Source organism: Balaenoptera acutorostrata, chromosome 14 (genome assembly GCF_949987535.1).
Source record: "Balaenoptera acutorostrata chromosome 14, mBalAcu1.1, whole genome shotgun sequence".
Taxonomy (NCBI): Eukaryota; Metazoa; Chordata; class Mammalia; order Artiodactyla; family Balaenopteridae; genus Balaenoptera; species Balaenoptera acutorostrata.
This window is the reverse complement of record NC_080077.1, coordinates 72,340,223-72,361,681: the sequence shown is the minus strand read 5'-3', so window position 1 is coordinate 72,361,681 and position 21,459 is coordinate 72,340,223. Positions and strand designations below refer to the sequence as shown.

The 21,459-nt window shown below is 38.0% G+C and overlaps 2 protein-coding genes across 8 annotated transcripts in view; both read right to left on the bottom strand.

The window, feature by feature from the left end:
- The window catches only part of SNX14 (sorting nexin 14), a 72,360-nt gene extending 69,954 nt beyond the window's left edge, over positions 1-2,406 (bottom strand). For 3 of the 5 annotated variants that reach the window (XM_028162306.2, XM_028162305.2, XM_007195914.3), the window contains exon 1: positions 2,089-2,406. In XM_028162306.2, the coding sequence (XP_028018107.1) occupies positions 2,089-2,228 (140 nt within the window). In that variant the 5' untranslated portion in view covers positions 2,229-2,406. The remainder of the gene's footprint in view (positions 1-2,088) is intronic. The other 2 variants (XM_007195912.3, XM_007195913.3) reach the window with 1 other exon arrangement.
- Positions 2,407-16,894: 14,488 nt separating this feature from the next.
- Positions 16,895-21,459, bottom strand: part of SYNCRIP (synaptotagmin binding cytoplasmic RNA interacting protein) — a 29,078-nt gene continuing 24,513 nt past the window's right edge. For all 3 annotated transcript variants that reach the window (XM_007195919.3, XM_057527757.1, XM_007195915.3), the window contains exon 11: positions 16,895-21,459. This exon is cut by the window's right edge. The gene's annotated coding sequence lies outside the window, so the exon portion shown is untranslated.

Below are 21,459 nucleotides of genomic sequence, written 5' to 3'. Positions count from 1 at the left end.
TTTTGTTTGGGTTTTGTTGTTGTTTTGTTGTTTTGTGTGTGTGTGCGTTTTCTGGGTTTTTCTGGAGGGGTTTTTTTTTGGCTGTGCCAGGTGGCTTGTGGGATTTTTTTTTTTAACTTTTTATTTTATATTGGCGTATAGTTGATTAACAATGTTGTGATAGTTTCAGGTGTACAGCAAAGTGATTCAGTTATACATATACATGTATCCACTCTTTTTCATATTCTTTCCCCATTTAGGTTGTTACATAGTACTGAGCAGAGTTCCCTGTGCTATACAGCAGGTCCCTGTTGGTTATCCATTTTAAATGTTGAAGTGGATCTTAATTCCCAGACCAAGGATCGAACCCAGGCCCCCAGCAGTGGAATCGCGGAGTCCTAACCACTGGACTGCCAGGGAATTCCCAACCAGGGGAGATTTTAAACTGAAAATTTCTTTTAAAGTTATTTCTAAAAATTAACTGGTGAAATGCCTGTACAGAAATCATTTGTTGAACATATGTACGAAGCATATCTTCTCATTTTTTTCTAGTTCCATAGTTATGCCCCCAATGTTTTCTGTATTATATACACATACATATATATTTTTAAATTTCTGAATAGATGTGCCATGTATGCAAAAACAATTTCATTCATAAATCCAACCACTCAGAGATAACACTTATGTGCTATTTCCTTCTTTCTTTGCATAACGCAAATACAGGGTAGAGATCAGATGTTATACAGACCTGATGCTATCCTACGACTCCTTAACAACATAGAACACTGGATGCTATGATTAAGTTGGAAATCTAGTTCAACCTGCTCCTACATAGTTGCCCTACTTCAGAGACCTAAACTGACCCGGCTCCCAAAGAAGACAGGTAAGAATCCCTGGACAAAACTTAATAATCGTATAAAGTTGACATGTTTTTCAGACTAAACCTGTTAATCTGGCTTGAAATACCTTCCAGATGACAAAGCAAGTAAGTACTTAATATTTTCCGCTCTCTTAAGGATTCCACTTCTTCCATACTCTTAACAATCAAACATCTTACCATCACAATCAAAGTACATTTTCCAGTAATAGCAATCGCTGTTTAAACCTAATATTATATAAACCCACAGTCAACTAATAAGAAAGCAAAGAGGCCAGGGAAGAAACCCAACTCCAACGCAGTCACAGGAAACGGTTATCTTAGAGCAAACTTAAACTACCAAATTTCTTGTGAATGCTTCCCCGTTCCTATCCTTGGGGATTAACTACTTCCAGATAAAGAGTAAGGATGGCTGCACGCTCGAAACATCAGAGGAAACAGCATGCAGATGCTGTCGCTGACAACGGTCTCAGATTTCTTTCCACCGAAAGCAAATCTGAAGATAATTCTAAAGGAACATTTCTCCACTACTACCTATATCATCGCTACCGTTTCTAGAAAATCTACCGGTTTATTTCAGGGGCAGAAGCTTCCGTTTTCAAAATGTCAACTAAATTTACCAATTTTACCTTTCAGTCTTCCCTTTAAAACTATTCTAGAGATGATGCTACTATTTTGCTTTCTGACTTGGGTTCAGCAAATCTTTACGACCTTGCGCTGTAACCAACAAAACTGCGCGAAAAGCCGTGATCGACTGTGGTCTATATTGTGGGTGGGCGTGCGCGCGCGCGCGCGCGGTGAGAGCGAGGGAAGTCCGTCTAAACCTGCGACTGCGACAGGACCTTGCACCCTCCTCCATCAGCTGACCGTACCGCCCGGACAGATTTCATTCTGAAAAGCATCGCTGATGGAGGCCCAGGTTTTAAGAAATGGGTGAAAACAAAGGACGAATGGGGTCCAGGTGGCTGAGGAGGCGAGGCCTTGGGAGAGGGGGTACGCGAGGCCTTGGGAGAGGGGGTACTCGAGCCCACCCCCGCCCGCACTTCCGGGCTCTGGCGCCCCGCCCGGCTTCCCCGAGCCGCTCTCCCCAGAGGCCCCGCAGGCGGCCCCACGTCCCGCAGCTGCGCAGCCCGACGTTCTCCGCGCAGCGATGCAACGCGGCCTGCGTCCGCAGTTTCGGAGGAGAGCTGCCATCTGCCCCCCGCCCGGCTGGCTCGGCGCCGCCGCGTTACCTATTGAGGAGCAGGGAGGCGGCGCTGAGGCAGAGCAGCAGGAAGCAGAACATCGGGTACTGGCGACAGATCTCGCGTCCTACGTCCAGCCGCAGACGCTGCTTCAGCTTCTCTCCCAACGTCCGCACCCAGGGCGCCATCTCCGTCGGCGTGGCTGAAGCTGCACTACAGACTGAGACTGAGGTCGAGGCGACCCCCCATCAACCTCCCGCGTCTCCGCCCCCGGGCCGGGCAGCGGACCCAGACCGCCGGCGACCGGCGGACGGTCCGCCGGCTGCAGCTGCCCAAAGCCCCACCCACGGGCCCCGCCGCGCTTGCGCGGCCACGCCCCCATCCGCCTGGGGTTCAGCCGTACGACGTGTCCGCCGTCACCCCGCGCAAGGCCTGTCGGTCCCGCTGCTCAGCCCACGGGCCAGAGCCGCGCGCCGGCCTCCGGTGGAGGGCCCCGTTCCCCAGCGATCGGCCCTTTTCGGAAATCGGGGGGAAGCTGCAGTACCCAGTAACCGCCTGTATTGCGGAGGAGAGACAGAAGGTTGTGCCCCAGCACAGGAGAAACTGCAGCCGCCCGCAGCCGTCGGGCCCTGCCTGCGGGACTCCCCGAGCTCGCGGGCCGCTGGGGACTGTAGTCTTTGTGACGCGCCCCCCAGCACTCTCCACGCCTCCTCTCCGTAAGCTCAGCTCTACGTGGGGACAGGTCCAAGGTTTGCATGACGCCCAAAGGGGAGGAGGGGGGACACCTCTCAGTCCTTATTTTGCACGAGCCGCGCGCGGGTGAGTAAAACAGCCCTGGAACACGGAAGAGTCAAACCCACCGGGACGCCAGCCCTGCGAGAAAGCATCTTTTATGCGCTCACGGGCGAGGCAGACCTCAGTTCACTACAGCCCCGCGGGCCTAACCAGAACCCAAGTGTTTGGATGAGGCAGCTTGAAAGGTTAGGTTGAATACCTCTTGTAGAGTGTCCTGCGGCTTTTGCTTTAGTAAGGCTTCACATTTCTAAATTTTAATTTCCGTATTCTCCGCTGCTTTGACAGATGCAGGAAGACAGTATCGTAATAATAAGTAAAATTTACTTAGGCGGAGCGCTAAGCACTTTCATTTAACCTTCACACATTCACCTCCGGATGGAGGTACTCTGGTTTTTCCCATTTTACAGCTAGATTACTGACATTACTGAGGCGGAGAGGAACTTGCTCAGAATCATACTGCTAGCGAACCCGGGGTTGGAAGCCATTCTAACCCCAGAGCCGGTTCTCATGCTGTCTGTCTTTTTTCTTTCTTAGTATCTTACCCTCCAAAGTGCGGAGACAGACAGGTTCAGAAATGATTTTCTAAAAACATAAAAACTATGGTGTATGGACAGTTTAATGAATATTTTCCCATGTTATTATTCCGAATACATGGATCATCTTTATGCATTATTTTCCTTCAGAATGTACCATCCTTTATTCTATTAATGCCATTTAATTTCATTGATATTATGATTATTACCACCCTTGATCACAAATTATACACATTTCTAATAATTTCTTTAGGATCAACATCAGTACAATTGCTGGATCAAAGAGTAAGAACATGATACATACTGTCAAAGTTCTTCCTAGAATGGTTAGCCAGTTCCACAATGGTATAAAAGTATCAATTTCACTGATCCTCATCGTTAAGTATTGTTTAAACTAACATCGCAAATATATTGTAGGATTACTCTGTAACAACATCATTGGAAAGCTTAGGGCTTTTTTTTTTTTTAATGTTTTGAGGTACATAATTAAACGTTTATTTCACTTTTTCAACTTTTTTTTTTTTTAGTGTCTTTGAACTACGTATTAAACCCCTCGTTTATATGAACAGTCTAGGGCTAAACTGAAGTATAAATAAAAGGTGTATGTTGAATTAATCTACATGCATCACGTGCCTACTGTGGACCTGAGTACTTTATAATTGGGTAAGTTACTTTATTAAACTTTTTGGGAAGTTACATTGCCAATCTTTTTTTTCTGTTTAAAAATTTTGCTTCTTTATAGGCTCATTCTGAAATTCCTGTTCAACTTTTCACTGAGAGCCAGTACATTTTAATGATAAAATGTTTTCTGTTCTTTCATATTAGACGTCTTTACAACATCCAACTAAACTCCTTTCCCATATGATTTTCTTTGCAGGGGCTATTAGAATAAGCTAACTAGACAATAGACCAATTTAAATTTTCATATTGCTCTCATGCTCAGAAAAGGAAAAAATAAAAATAAACTTCTGCTATAAGAAAATTTTACAAAATCCCCACCTAAAAGAAGAAAAATTTTCCTATTGATCCAACTTCATCTAATGAAATAAAATTTTTACTCCATTAAATGTTTTCTCTTTAACCTTATGGTCTGGTATCCACGTCAGCACTCATACACAGAGCTTGAATTTTTTTTTCCAACTTTTTATTAAAAGATATGAACCTTCCTAGTGGGGATATGGGATATCCGTAATCAATCCTGGTTCTGAAATCAGCTTCACCTTCTACTGGCAAATTCTTTGAGCAAGGTTAACTTAATATATCTCAAACCTGGCATCCTCAACTCTAAACAGTTACCTTCCTCAGAAGTTTTAAAGAAGATTAAATTGGGTGGAAAGTGCCTATTAAATGTCTTTGTACAATGCCTAATACAAAAAGTTTTATTTTATGGATTTATGAACATGACAAAAAACAGTCAAGCCAATTAGCTTTATTTGGATTACAACAACCTAAAATGACAATGACATGAAACCAAAGCTATGAGATACCTTACAGGAAACTGAGGTCCAAAGCGGTTTTTATTGCCTGCCCTCAAGTTCTAGACCTGCACTGTGCAATACTGCAGCCACTAGCCATTATCTGGCTATTGAGCACTTGAAATGTGGCTAGTTTGAATTGACATGTGTTATTAGTGTAAAACACACATCAGATTTTGAAAGCTTAGCATGAAAACAAGAATATAAAGTATCTCAACTTTTAAAAGCTGATTACATGTTAAATGATATTTTGGAAATAATGGGCTAAAAATTAATATCTTGTGTTTCTTATTTTTGTAATGTGGCAACTAGAAAATTTTGAATTACATATGTGGATTGTGCTATACTTCTACTAGACGGTGCTGCTCCAGACGAGTGTTAGCTGTGGAGGGGCCAGTACAACTTAATGTGTAGACTTTTTATAAATGCCACAATTATCACATATGCTAGGGGTACATTTTCAGACTACAAAAAGTAAAAAATAGTTGATAACGCATTCATCTAAAGGGCTCATAAACACCAAACTACACTACAATATCTCCATTATTTTAATGAATATTTATTAGCAAATAAGTGTAAGGTACTGTACTAAATGCGGTGGTAGAACCAATGATTTAGGTGTTTTCTGACCTCCAAAGGCTTACAATCTAGTGAAGGAGGCATGTCACACATGAAAAATAATGTATCACACAGGGCATATTTATATATAAAGTCTGTAATAATAGAAGTCTTTTTTTTTTAATTTTTTTTTTTTTAATTTATTTATGGCTGTGTTGGGTCTTCGTTTCTGTGCGAGGGCTTTCTCTAGTTGTGGCAAGCGGGGACCACTCTTCATCGCGGTGCGCAGGCCTCTAACTATCGCGGCCTCTCTTGTTGCGGAGCACAGGCTCCAGACGCGCAGGCTCAGTAATTGTGGCTCACGGGCCTAGTTGCTCCGTGGCATGTGGGATCTTCCCAGACCAGGGCTCGAACCTGTGTCCCCTGCATTGGCAGGCAGATTCTCAACCACTGCGCCACCAGGGAAGCCCTAGAAGTCTTTTTTAATGACAGGTGAGGGGAAAGGGGAATTTTCAACTGGTGAGGATCAGGAAAGTCCTCTGGGAAGACAATAATTTGAGCAGACTAGGATTTATCTCTTTGCTTTCACCTAATTTTCAGCAGTTATGCAGCACTAGGCAAAGTATTTAAAATGCTTCTACCTAATTAAACCTGATTCCCCCAACCCACCAACAAACTGCATAAATTGCTTTTTACATTGGTACAGGAATCTGAAAAGATGGTGTTGACTACCTGAATGCCAGTGATTGGGCCTACTTAACGCTGAGGACCCTGAATGTACACCAGGCTTTAACTGTCAAGGGCCAATGTTTGTGTGGCATGTGTGTCAGGAAAAGGATAGAGGCATACTTACCACTACCCCTTGGAGCCATTCAGTCCCTCCCTCTCACAGCTGCCTCCTGTAATTTGGAGTATGCTTTCCTGTCACAGGTTTGGCATTTCCGAACCCTAGTTCCTCCGCACCGCCCCCCACCCTCCGCCCATGAGTCTCAAAGCATCAAGGTTCTTGTTTTACCTTTTGTGGCATTTGTAATGTTACTTCTACAGTCTTAATTTTACATTTCATAATACCCTCTTCTCCCCACAACCTATCCCTATGTATCAACTTCTGGACATAATAATACCTGTAACAGGAACCATTAAACTGCCTTTTATACTTCAAGAAATGTTCCTTTCCTTGATTTTCAAAAAAAGGAAACTCATTACAATGGAGACTATACAATTAAAGGAGGAGCATTAAGGGATTTTTGGATGGGAGTGCAAGATGTTCAAAATGCAGTTACGACTTCCATATTTAACCCCCACTTTTTTGTGTGATCATGAAGTAAAACTTCCAATGGTAAGATATGAAGAACTACAGCTTTACACAACCAGTGGATCAAAGAGATACTCTCTGGATAAAAGCTGTTTGAGCATGAAATTCTGGGCAGTCTCATTTTATCTTAGCAACAAAAATGAAGCATTTAATGTTTGTCATCTTGTTTCTAAGATACGTTGGAATAACCATCCTCTTAAACCTCACTTTGATGTTAACAGGTCATAACTTCAGAAAATATAAATTATTAACTGATTAGGAACTGAAAATATATTCACCTGCCTGTTGATAAATGTTAAAGATTGGAAAAGGCACTTATAATCTAATACCACTACTCTTTGTATAAGATGGCCAATGTCTTTCTCGTCTAAAAAGTTTTTTTAAAAGTTACATAGGGACTTCCCCGGTGGCGCAGTGGTTAAGAATCCGCCTGCCAATGTAGGGGACAGGGGTTCGATCCCTGGTCCGGGAAGATCCCACATGCCACGGAGCAACTAAGCCCATGTGCCACAACTAGTGAGCCTGTGCTCTAGAGCCTGCGAGCCACAACTACTGAGCCCACACGCCGCAACTACTGAGGCCACATGCCGCAACTACTCAAGCCCGCGTGCCCTAGAGCCCACGCACTGCAACTACTGAAGCCGAGGCGCCTAGAGCCCATGCTCCGCAACAAGAGAAGCCACCGCAATGAGAAGCCCGCGCACTGCAACGAATAGTCCCACGCTCCGCAACTAGAGAAAGCCCGCGCGCAGCAATGAAGACCCAACAAAGCCAAAAATAAATAAATTTTTTTTAAAAAAGTTAAAGTTATCCTTTAAATAAAGCATTCCACCTTCTTTTTTTTTACAGGAATGTTCCTGGCAGCTTTATTTGTAGTAGCCCTAAATTGGAAGCAACCCAGATGACCTTCAACAGTCGAATGGTTAAACGAACTGTGGTACAGGATACCACAGAATACAATTTAGCAATAAAAAGGAACAAATTATTGATACATGCGACAATAGACAATCGGATGAATCTCTATCCACCTTATTATGTTTACTATAGACACAATGGCTTTCATTCATAAAAGGAAAAATGCTAACTATATTCAGATGTTTAAATACAGCTTTCAACTGATTTCAGTAACTCCTGAAAATATTTTGGAAAGTCTTTGCAGTCGTTCCTCTTACCTCTCAGTAGCTGTTTTCTAAAATACAAAAACAAAAGCACTTTGACATGGTACCTATAAACCACCAGGCAACTAGGTAGGGTTAGTTAAGAATTGTGAAGATCACTAATAGCGGTACTTCAATTCCAGTTCTAGTAAGGTTGCTACCAAAATAGTTAAAATCAATTTTTATCTTCACTTTTTAAAAGAAACTTTCTGTATTTTGGTAAACTGATTCCAGTTATTAATCAAAAACAAACATTAAAAAAAACCCACAGAGCTTCCCTCGTGGCGCAGTGGTTAAGAATCCGCCTGCCATTGCAGGGGTCACGGGTTCAAGCCCTGGTCCAGGAAGATCCCACATGTCGTGGAGCAACGAAGCCCGTGCGCCATAACTATTGAGCCCGCGCGCCTAGAGTCCGTGCTCCCAACAAGAGAAGCCACTGCAATGAGAAGCCTGCGCACTGCAACTAAGAGTAGCCCCCGCTCACTGCAACTAGAGAAAGCCCGTGCACAGCAACGACGACCCAACACAGCCAAAAATAAATAAATAAACAAAAAAAACCCACAACTCAGTACAGTATATCTAAGTAGAAATCTTGAATAAGTAAATTGGAAATTCTTACTAAAAAAATTTTTATTGGAAAATTGCCCTTGTATATTGAAAGACAGTTACCATTTAAATTTAGGGTTTTTAGTTTAGATGAACACATTTAAAACAGTCTGAATTTTGAGCATTATCAGAAAGTCATATGGCCTATACTCTTCAATTTTGTAAAAACAGTTCAAGATATATACTTATTTATTCAATATAATTAAGAACTATCCCAGATGTTCACTGAGCATTTCTATCACTTCTATTTTCAGTTTTAATTTATATATATATATAGATATAGATATATAATTTAAAGATTAGCTCACTTTCAGTTCTTTATATTTGAGACTAAGAAAGCTTATCCAAGAATGCCCACAGAAACATTGGTGGTAGGACTGGAGCAATTTTTGTAAAGCTTCAGAGTTAAGAGATAAACAACAAATAGCCCTACCTAAACAGTCCTTTTCATGAACTGGATTTTCAAATGTTGATAACACATCACGTATTATCCCTAAGTTAGTTTAAGCCTATTTACATATTCAGTCTCTGCCGAGTTTCATAGCTTTCTTCCCACTGTGTGAAGCAGCATATGAAGCTGTTATTGATCACAGTAGAGGATGGGAAATTGTAATTACCACATACACTGCTGACAGAAAATGAATTTGAAGGGTAACAGCGATAAGGAATATAATTTATTGTTTTAAATATAATGAATATTAATTTAAATGTTTCTGAAGATTCTTCTTGCAATTACAAAGCATAGAAATACCAGATTTTCAAATATTGCCAAATATTTTAAAACCATGGTTTTGCTCCTAAAGTTACCTTTAATCAGAGGTTAGTAGATTTGGGGTTTTGACTCATACATAAATAGCTATGTTACAAACCTACTGCACAAGCAATAAAGGAAGAACCATCAGCTAACAGCCTTATATAAACTCCAGAAAGCCAGGACTTCTGATGTTCCCCTAACTGTACATGTTCCTCAGGGATACTTTGTTGATCATCATTTTAATGCACATACAGCACGAAGACTTTACTATTTTCACTGAAGAGGATTTTTGAGAGCTTGGCTTGGAAGGGTGGGTTGGGGACACAGACTAAGACACCAGAAATGTGAAGTGAGCCAAAGAAAGACCAGGCCAGAAGTCTGTTTACAGGCAATACCAATGGAAGGTTAAGGCGAGAAGGATGAGCTCAGACCAAATTATAAAATTTTAAATTACATATATGGCTTGCATTTTATTTTTACTAGACAGTGCTATTGTAGAAATAGATATGGAGAGCCATTATAATGTGCCACTTATAAATCTGGAACCACTTAAGATCGTTGTAAATATAAAGTTCAGCCAGACCTGAACTTCTCAAAGGGTACGGTAGGACTTGGATAGAGAGGATTTTTAGGCCTATTCAGTACCAGTAAGTCATCAAGTGTAACTGGATGTGATAAATTAACAGGATATAATCATTGACAGAGCACTCTAACATGTACAGCAAAGAGCTGGAATGGCAAACCTGCATATAACAGATCAATCAAGCCCTGACATTAAACCAGGAGTCCACACAGATGTGACAGGAAGCTGGAAATACAGTTGAGATCAAGGAGACAAGTAGAGAAGAAAAAAGGGAAATAAGAACAGATAAGAACAGGATAGAGAATATTAACATAACCAGCAAAGTAGCAAGGAAACTTTTCAAGGAGAGTGATTCAATGCCTCAGAGAAGTTAAAGCTTTTCTCTCAGCTTATGGGATCTTAATTCCCTGACCAGGGATCAAACCCAGGCCCCGGCAGTGAAAACACCAAGTCCTAATCACTGGACCGCCAGGAAATTCCCTAAAGCTTTTAAAAAATGTAACTTTTATATCAGCCTACTGGTATCCTGTGAACACTTCTTGAAAACAGAGGGGAGAGGGAAATCAACTTAAAAGAGGCATCATTCCAAAATCACCACGCTACCTAGGAAAAGGTGCAATAATATGCTTTATCCTGATAATGAAACACGTGGTGTTTCAACTTAAAGACAGTTTACTAGGGGCGGAGAGGAAGAGGAGATTGCTGGTGCTTAGGAGAACACTCTATAATTTTTAGAAAATATTTGAATCATTATTATTAATAAAGCAAATTTGGGAGGCTGGTTTAGCAGTTAAACTGGCTTTTATTTCCTGATCAGGCTAATATATTTATTAGCTTTACACTAAATGAGTTTTGCCTAGAATTTCAGAACAGAGAGACCGTAAGTAAATGAACACTAATTCTACAAACTAAAAAACATACTTACTAGCACAAAAGTAGATCCATATGGCTAATTTTAATTGACATCTCTTACACAGGTTGACTCTTAACTAGTACAACATTAACACAGTAATTTAGGGAATTTGGGAATAACTTGAATAATGCTCTGTGAAGAGTTGAGACTTTTATTCCTCAGAATATATGGCTTTAAGAGAAAGGTTTGTCCTACCACTCTCTCCCTCAAATAGTAACTAATCACAAAAATAATGTACCAGGAAATGTTCATAATATGTAAGGTATTACAGGGCAAATGAACAGTAATGTAACATTTCCTGTATTTTGTAAAACTAGGTCTTCACAACAAAAGTATGAATGAAATGAAGCAAAAACCATCTAGGCAGAATTTTTTTTAAGTATTTATTTTTATTTTCTGGCTGCACCACACGTGGGATCTTAGTTCCCCAACCAGGGATTGAACCTGTGCCACCTGCATTGGAAGCGTGCAGTTTTAACCACTAGACCACCAGGGAGGTCCCAGAATTTTTTTTTTTAACACAAGCTGTATCTCATAGAATGCTGAAAGCTAGAAAAATATCACAATCTAATAGCATCTCTTTTTTACAGGAAAGTAAACTCAGGGCCAAAGAGGTTATATTTGTGTTTCCTCAGTTCCTTTTATTAAATGTCTCAATGATTAAGAAAAAAATATTTTGTTTTTCACCTGAAACTATTGGGGAAGTAAGAGTATCTAAGTCATTGAAATTGTGAGACTATATTAATTCAGTCTTTTGCTTTAGCAACCTGTACTTTTCTAAGTTTATATGAAAAGTGAATATAAACAGGCTACATCAAGCTTATTAGAATGGGAAAGCCCTATAAATACAAGAGATTAGTGTGTCTTATGTCCATCAATTTTAATTGAAACAGTCTAGGTACACTAGTTGAAACTAGTTGAAAACTTAGCCAAGATTTTTGGTACCAAAAACCTCTAAAGTCAGTTTCTCCCTTGATATCAACTAATTAATATTTAATATCATAAAACCTGTTAAATATGGTTTTAAGGGAGAAGTTCCCTGATGGTCCAGTGGTTAGGACTCAGCGCTTTCACTGCCGTGGCCCGAGTTCAATCCCTGGTCGGGGAACTAAGATCCTGCAAGCCACACAGTGCAGCCAAAAAAATAAATGGTTTTCATACCTGGAAGAGGTCCTTAAGAATAGGCAAAATGATCTAAAATGTTTGAATTGCCATATTTAGGTGGAAATGTTTTTTAAGGATTTAGACCCTCTAATCAGCAAAGACAGAGCATATGACAAAAGTATAAAAGAATATATTCCCAAAAAAAAAAAAAGAAAAAAAAAAAGAATATATTCCCACAAGTAGGTCAACATGGACTCTGACCAAATCCCAGAACAACAAATCTGGAAAAGGTAGGTTTGAGACCCCTGACAAAATAAGGAATGTAGTCTCATTAACTAGTAAAAGAACATATATGAAGGTATGCTGTATTAAATGTAAATGGACAAAGAAAAAAAAGGAAATGGGAGTTCTCTGGTGGTCTAGGGATTTTTGGTGCTTTCACTGCCCTGGCCCGGGACCAATCCCTGGTCAGGGAACCAAGATCCCACAAGCCACGCAGTGTGGCCAAAAAAAAAAAAAAAAAAAAAAAGGGGATAAACCGAAATACCGCTCAATGGTTTCTTCTAAGTGTTCAGAAATTGTATGCTAAAATAAAATCTATCATACTATTCCCAAAAAAAGGGTTCAAAATAATCTGCTTTGCTCAGTCAAGAATGCCACTAAGTTTGCATCCTTAGTCACAAAATGTCTTCTATATACCCATTAGCATGCTAGGTGCTGTTCTCTTTTCAAGTAAGATTTATTCAAACTTTTTCCTAGACAATTTATTTTAAATGAGCTGTCACATGTGATTATACAGATAAAGGTGGTTTCTTCTAATCTAAGATAGTGTACACCATACTGTTGTATTTTACTACTCAGTTCTATTTTTAAACTATCACTTTTTATATTAATTTGCACAAATTAGTACAAAAGATGAAGAACTGAGGCTATGTTCATTTTGCAATCAGAGGACTACAGGAAAAAGAGCCATTTTTCATGGGAGGGATGAGTGACTTCCGGAAAAGGCAAAACCTCTGGCTAGCAAGAGTGGAAAGGAAAGAAATTTAGGTCCCTGAGGGTTGCAGAACTGCATTCAGGGTCTACCCACCACCTCAAAGCAAATAACTCGCCCGCAAGTCAGTGTTCCTACAATTGAGCACTCTGCTTCCTGGCACTGGAGGGGTAAGCTTGCTTGCCTGCCTGCCCTCAAGGAAATGATAATAAAGCCTGTTAGTCCTTGTGTTCTCACACACACACACAACTTACAGTCACCTGTCTCAGTGGATAGGCCCAGGAACACCAGACCACTTTGATCTTTCTTTCATAAATATGAAAAAAGCAGAATTACCAAACATTTGAGAAAAAAGTCAAAAGCACTGAAAGTAAATAACCAAAGTGAAGTAGTATTTCAATGCATTAAGAAACTGGTTATCTTTTTAAAAATTGACAGAATTCAACAGTGAGCAAGACAGTCTATACATAAAATAAGCCCGCTCTACTGCTAAAATTTAAAATCAATATATCCCCCAGAAGAAAAAAAAAAAGTGACAGTAAAGATAGTTAACAGGAATTGGGAGATGAAGGAAAAAGTATTGAGTGTGCTGTTTCCCCATATAGTGAAGAGCAAACAGGTACTGAAACCGGTGTAAGTAGAGGCCTAAGTGTAGTTGAGGTAATCAACTGAACTTAAAACAGTTCAGAAAAAAAAGGACTAGAGTAAGCCAAATGTCTCCAAGGCGAAAAAAAAAATACTGCTTAAACTTAGTAATTAAAAGATATGAGGTTAACTACAATCAGAACTAAACAGAGTCATTCATCTCTGTTAATTGACTAGGGTGTGAGCAGAGTAGTAGACTTTCACATCCTGTGCTCTATCTTGTTTTCCAGGTATGTCTTTTAAATTTTCTTTAAAGTACTATCAAGTTAAAATATCAACTAATCATATTTAAGTATAAATACCACCTTTATCCATCAATACTCAAACAAGTAGGTATATATACTGTAGTGAGAAAATGCCTTAAATTCAGAGCCTCCCTTCTCAAGTGACTTTTCAACCAGCAACCAACTCTAAGGTACATATTAAGACTATTCATATGGATGCAACCATGGCTTTATTTTAAAATATAGTTAAGTATGGATTACTCTTAGAAATAGCTGTTTTCAAGACGTTAATGCATAGTTACCTAGCCTTCATGCTTTTCTCAAGCATCACTACATATCCTTTCCAAAGTGCTCTACATTAAGAACCTTACACAAACTTTATGGACTCAAAACCAACTAGCCTCATCAGCAAAACAAGAATTCTATCTTGAAGTACCCCTTCCTCATAAAGAAGTATAGATGGGGTTTGGTAGGTCGATACTGTTTTGTTCAGCAGCTTAGAATTAAGCTGAACATCAACATAAATATTGTTGGGCTGGGCTGTCAATAATTAAACTGATATAAAAATTAATGCAGTCTATAAACCCACAGCTCCTTTCAAGACTTTTTTCAAGACTTTTTTAATGTCAGACGATTTAAATGTGGATCTTCATGATCTTAATTTGCTTAAAGCATTAGTATTTCATGTTCATTAATTTTTAAGCTTTCCATGTTGTGAATTAAGTGGCTCAAAACTTATTCCTTCAAGTTAACATGCCACAATGAAGTCTAATTCAGCAAATAAGCTAAACTGAAAATTTATTTCCACCAAACTAAAAAATATTTTGAAAAATTATTTTTAAATGCCTAGCACCATTAATTAAGATTTCCCTGCCCTGGAGGAGCTTCTATCCTAGGAGGAGGCAAAAGAAACCATATAGAGAAGAAACAGAGTAACTTTAAAGAACAAGGAGTGGTAGTAGTTTAAATAGACTAATCAAGACACTAAGCAGCAGGGAGGATAAGCCAAAGAAACCACAGCATCTGCTGCTGGGCCCCTAACTGCTGCTGCTGTCCTAAATGCTAAATGGAGCCTCAGAAAACCATCAACTAAGGCTTCAAGTATAATTTTAAAATAAAAGCTTTTCATCCTGTTTTAATTCTATTTATAAATGAACCTGAAGTTAGGTAGGGTGCCTAGAAGAAATTACACCTGTCAATGTTGAAGGATTCCTAGGAATTCAACTTACGCAAATTCATGTGAATTTTTACTATTTCAAGAAGCAAGATATTAAATTTTGCCAGAACTACCCTGCAATTACATATGCATGTGGCTGCAGAGAACTGAAAAGTGTACTCCACCAATTTTTATATAGATGATCTTTGACATACTGCTCATTTCTGGTTTTCCTCCAAGCTCATTCCAAATATTCAGTATACTAAGAAACACAATTAGTATATATGCTTTTCTAATTTCCCATGATGCATTAAATAAAGCAGTTTTAGAGGCCTAATTCTTGAGTCCTCCAATTAAAGCAACATGAATACCAATATATTAAAAAATATTCTCTTGAAAAATGACGTCGTAAGGGTTTTTACTCATGACATAAAATAGATGTACCTAGTTCTAGCAATTTTGTGTTCAAATGATTCAGTACTGGTATTTTCTAATTCACATAGGAAAAAATCAGGACACAAGTTGAAATGCAAAGTTGTTATCCACATGGCATGACTATTCAAATTTCTTCATCTCATTTGAAATTAACAGCAATAGAGCCACACCAGATATAATGATCTTAGAACTCTTCTGTTATGTCATGGTATGTTTCTGTACCTGGAAGACTAGATTTTGGAATCTACAAAACTCTCTTCTACACATTTAGTACTGTGAACACGCCCTCATCACATTCTTTACTTAATCGGTGGTAATGGCTTGTCCACATCAAAACCTTTGTCCTTTGCCTTGGAAAAGTAGAAACTGGCTGTAGTTCATAAATGACAGATGTCAATTCCCTTAGGTATCCCAAAATTCTCTCCAAAACGTATTTTGTATCACAAGAATCCTTTCAGAATACAGGCTGAAAGCCTAAAAAGGTGAAGAAATGACAATTCATGTACATTACAGATAGCAGCTTCAGATTAGACTCCCTTCAGATTAGAACTTGTTTTTAAACCACTCTACAAAGTAAAAAATCAGGTATTCACTGAAGCTTGTAGTATTCTAAAATAACCTTATCTTGATCTATTGCTTGTGTTAAAAAAAACATTTCAGGAAACTTAACAGTTGAAGACACTAATTTCCAAAATGGTTTATTGGGACTTCTCCCTCACCCAAAAAGTCTTATTCAGCAGTCTTGACGTGAACAAGAAAAAAAAAGTACTAGTTTGGCATCTGCACAGGGAGCCAAATAGGCAATGTAAGTGGTTTTCAAAATCCCCTAGTAGTGTACAAGAACTTTTCAGGTATAAAACTTCCACGACTGTTCTGAAATGACAAAAACTTTTTTCGATCATAAGTATAAATTTTAGCAATCATAACACAAACTAAACTCTGCACTGAATGACCTAAAAGGATCTTTGTCTTCATGAAGTGGCCAACACTACCTCCACACCCCCCGCCCCAAAAAATCCTAGGGCTGAGCCAAAACCTCCTGAATGTATTTACAAGTTCCCCATTCTTTGATAATCATTTGCCAACTTAGCTTAATAAAACACATTTTAAGCTCAATTTCACCTACCTAACCTCATTTGCGCAGTCACCTGAATGTGCAGCATTCTATTAAAGCAAAATAGTTTGTTCACTCCCCTCTCCTGTGTTACTTACAACCTCCGTCACTCATCTCTAAACCTCCAGAGTGACAAGAGAATGGAGCACTGAATGGTGGCGGCACATTACCAGAAAAGCAGAGCCAAATTACCAGTAACTTCTTCATTGAGTCCACCGGCGTGTGTGTGACCACAGAATATTTTCATCGTCAATTAAAATTAAGTGGAGACCAACACTATACATTTATCCTATACAGCATCTCCCAATCATGTGCTTGAATTAGGGATCTTGGGGAATTTGTTTTTACCACTGGCTAGTTACTTTGAATGTATGAGTAATTAAAAGGCGAAAGACTTCTAAAGATTCCAAGTGTCTATTTTAAAGCTGTTAAATGAAAAACGATGAAATGGAGGACACCCACAATAATTCTTGGACTCCTGGAGATCCTAAGACATGCTACAAAAATAGGTCTTTATTCTTAGGAAAATATAGTCAGAGCTAGCTTCCTTATGCTATACATAAAATCTTAACATCAGAGGCAGTACAGATAGTACAGATAGTTTTTGAACTGATCTCCAAACAAGCACAAACCCACTACGTTGAAAAGAACAGGTAATTTGAGGTTTTTGGCAAAAGACAGTACTTCACACATCTAATCCAAATCAGAGAGCCTGCAAACAGTTTTCGGTGAGATAAAAGGAATGAAATAAATATAAATTCTACAGATAAATAAATGTAAGAGAATTTAAATAAGCTAACAGAACTAATTTTTTTTTTTAATAAAAATACTAGTCAGGTACAAGCTTTTGTTTCTCAATGCCAGACTTCTAAATGTTTATCAGACTACTGTTAATGTCATTAAAAACCTAATTTTGGACCAGGGCATTAGTTATAATACTGTTTTGCATTCATAAAAAAGATTTGTTTCTTTCAACTGAATGCTCCTGGTCCTGAAAAATATTTTAGGCATATTACTGAAGGCAGACTGTGGTACTAATAAAACTTACATCTTAAGTACTTTTTTAAAAAGTGACAGACAAAAAAGTCCATCTAATTTGCCCACAGTTAAAAATGTCTTTAAACATTGGTTTATAATTAGCATCTCAAGAAAGTAGTGGCATGCCCTATTGAGTGGTATTACTGCGTAATTAATACTACACTTTAAAACACCATCCCCACAAGTCTGTTCATTTTATGTACTGTTACTTCTTTATTCATTCATTTTATACCCACCACTGAATTCCTACGGTCAGATAAAAATTTTACAGTGTACATCACTGGGGAGAAAACAAACCATGGTGGGTATTCTTGGAAGTTTTAGGAACCTGAGGAATCATTTACTCTAGGGGGATAGCTCCCTCACCTAAATGCACGAAGTCCTTCTACTTTTTAACTTCTCCCCTTAAATAGACTATGTCATACTGTATATTTTTTTTTTTTGCTATGTTTCTGATCAACAGTGACTTTTGGCTTAACGATCAAAAAAAAGCTGTCCTGAATGTGACAATTTTGCCCATCTAGCATGATGATATTCACCCTCATACAAGTCTTTTCAAATAGCTATATACAACTGAATACCCGAGGTCACCCCACCAATCCATTCCTATGTTGTTCCTAGTTTATCATGAAGAAAGTGTATTTTCTTAAATCAGACTTGCAGTAATTGGTAGATAAATTTCTCATGATGCTACAACAATGGCCATCATGAGTGTGCAACCGCTCTTTTTGTGCTAAATCCACCCCCCCCCCCATTTCTAACATCTGATTCAGTCACAATGCTGGAAAACCTTCCACAAAATGCATGTTTGGGAAAATATATCTAACACAATTTTCTCGCAAAGCAACTTTCTAAAAACTGATTAAAGTGATGATCACTTTTGATTGCCAAGTAGTCTGCAGAAACAAAATCTTGCGTCTGCTTTGGTTAGGTAACTCAAGTTTTCTTTTTTAACAATCAGAATGCTTTAAGGATACATTTTTCACCCCAAGGAAGGGACTTGACTCTTGGATTTAAGACCCATTCCTTGACAATATATACAGAATTTCTTTAACTTGTCATCTGTCCATTCTTTGAAGCTGTCAAAGCCAAGAACCCATAAACAAATCACAAATAGCAATAACCTACATTAGTTAACATTCCCCTTTTTAACATGTTGACATTTTTACTAAAGGATTCGTTATTTTTGCATTTCCATTTCTCATATCCCATGACATTCCATAAAAATTGCATTATTGCTTTATAGGCCACACAACATTCAAAAGTATGTTTATATGCATTGCCTGTTTTCCTTGATCTGATAAGAGTTTGATACTGATTTTACTACAGAAATTTAAGTTTGAAAATACCAGTTAGTATTTCTTCTCAGTACTTAATTGTTCACATCACTAATCACTACATGCATATTTAGCTCTGATTATATTGCTCAAAAACTGCACCCATTATCAGAACAGTGCAAATGATTATTTAATTTTAAAATTAATTATAATGGCTTAAATTCAGTTAGTCAAATGAACACTGTCAAGTAATTTCACTTGAGTGTGTATATATTTCATCACCACTGTTTACATTACCCATCAATTCTTCACAATTTTTTAATATCAGTTTTCCCTCCCAAATCCCCAAACTAAGAATGCCAAATAGTCTTGGAAACCCACAGCTCCACATTTTAATGTTTTCTTAAGAACACATTTGTGAACTCACAAAAATGTTCATCTTTCAACTTTGACAATGCAGTTCTTACTTAAGTCAAACAAACCTGTTCTAAAATCCCAACAAATAATTCTGAGAATTAACTTAAACACCTTGACAGTGTCCCTTAAAAAGGGTATGACAGTAAAGTGCCAATAGGCATGGCAATGACCTCTTTGATGGGATCATTTAACTCCTTGGAACTGGGAAATGCCAGCACCAAGGATTACACTGAGATTCAATTTTACTGAAGGCTACATTTAGTTTACCCACTTTCCACAACCTATTATACTCATTGTATGTTAGAATGAAATGTAAATGTTCTGTGTAGCCCTCAAACTTACACTAAGATTTGAGAGAGATGTACTTTAAAAAAGCACGGGGTAATATATAAAATCAGTGGCAAAAAGTTTCATTAAGCACCAGGAACTAATTTTTGTCACCCCATACTCATTTTGTAGGTAATGTTTCAATAACCGGCAAGGCACATTTACATATATTCCAATGAATACTTATTGACAAATTTTAAATTACACTCTATGTCCCAGCTATCCCAGTAACTGACATACAACATACTAAAATGGTTTATTAAGATAACATAAAAAAAAACCAATTAATGTGAAACATACAGGCTATTGGCAACCACTATCTAAAATTATGTAAGTACAAATAAACATACTGAAATGTGTGCATTTCTAAGTTTTTAAACCAGAATATTTCTATACTAACACACATTTATATTAATGACACATAAAAAAAATAAAAACTTTATTACAAAAATAAGTTACACTCGCCTCCAGCTTACAGTATAAAACAATTTTATTTGCAGGAATGCAAAATGATTGTTTGCCATGAGCAGTTTGAACATATGACATGTCTAATTTTCTTGTTAAATTTGCATTTACTGGGGAAACTGGTGTGTATAAAACCTTAATTAAGTATAAGCTCTGATCTTCATCATGGTGCCTATTGGGTATGTGATATAACTGCAGTATCCCTTTGGGGAAGGGGAAAAGGGATTTCTTTATACCAAGTCTCAATTAAACTATAATTTCACTTCTGACTTTAAGCTATCAATTTAGGACTTGGCAAAAATTTTTTTGAGGGTGATTCAATAGAGGATGCTTCACCACTGAACACTCACTGTCATCAAGGTGCTTTAGAAAATTAAAAACATAGCACAAATGATTGTACTCTATTCTACAAGTTATCATGACCTGCATAAGAAATGGAAAAGCTGATTCACGTTTTTGCAGTGATCAGCAATAAGAAATGCACTAATGAAACATACCTTTTACCTAAAAAGCTAAACTACAGCCGTATACTAATTTCTATGATTTATGAAAAAACTTCAAAATATCCAAATGTCAGGCTTCGCTGTACAACTGTCAGTTTTAGTCTGACTTTTTATAAAGGGACACTGCAGTATTTAGTACAAGTTCGGATGCACTTTTTTTGAACATCTGATGTCTTACAAAAGTAACATCTTGCTAAACTATTATACATCCAAATAACTACAATATCTGAAGAAGCAAGGCTGCTTTTTCAGCCACAAAATACGACAAAAGCAAGGCCTGTTATGATGGTCATGAGGAAGTCTTACAAGCCTCTGAAACTAAAGGCAACTAAGAATGTTACATTTGGTATATTAAAATCTTACCCTCATATCATTTAACAAGCCTTGCTTTTATCTACAAAGATTTTCTATGTACAGTACAGACAGGGTATAGTTCAATCCTCTGCTACTGAGGTAGTTAACCAACCCTTTAAAAAAGGTTCTGAAAAGAACCACTATCTGGAATGCCTGACTAACCAGCTCTGATGATTACACCTGAAACTGCATATCTGAACACAATTCAAAAGTGATTACTATAAAAAAGATATAGACAATCATGATTAACCTTGGTGAGCAGAAATAAAATTTAAGGATACCAACAATGGCATTCATCTATGCCACTGCAATAAAATTTAAATGCACAAATTCAAGAGAATATTTCAGAAAACCAATGCTGGGATCCTTAATTTAAAAAAACAGGGGAAAAATCTACTTAGAGCAGATTTTTTAAAGAGAAGAACTTTATTCTTTATTAAGATACCATGCTAGAAGTTATTAAGAATTTCTGTTGGAACACATTTGGAAAATAGAGTAGCTTTAGTTTAATAACTTGCACTGCAGAGAAAATTGTTAAAGAAATTCATATCAAAGTCCAAGTATTAGTTCAATGTCCTGTATTTGATTCCATGATCTTCATAGGAAGGTCTTCTGCAATAGAATATGCTCCTATACAGCCGAGATATTTAAGGTTGCTTGATTTCCTTACCATTACT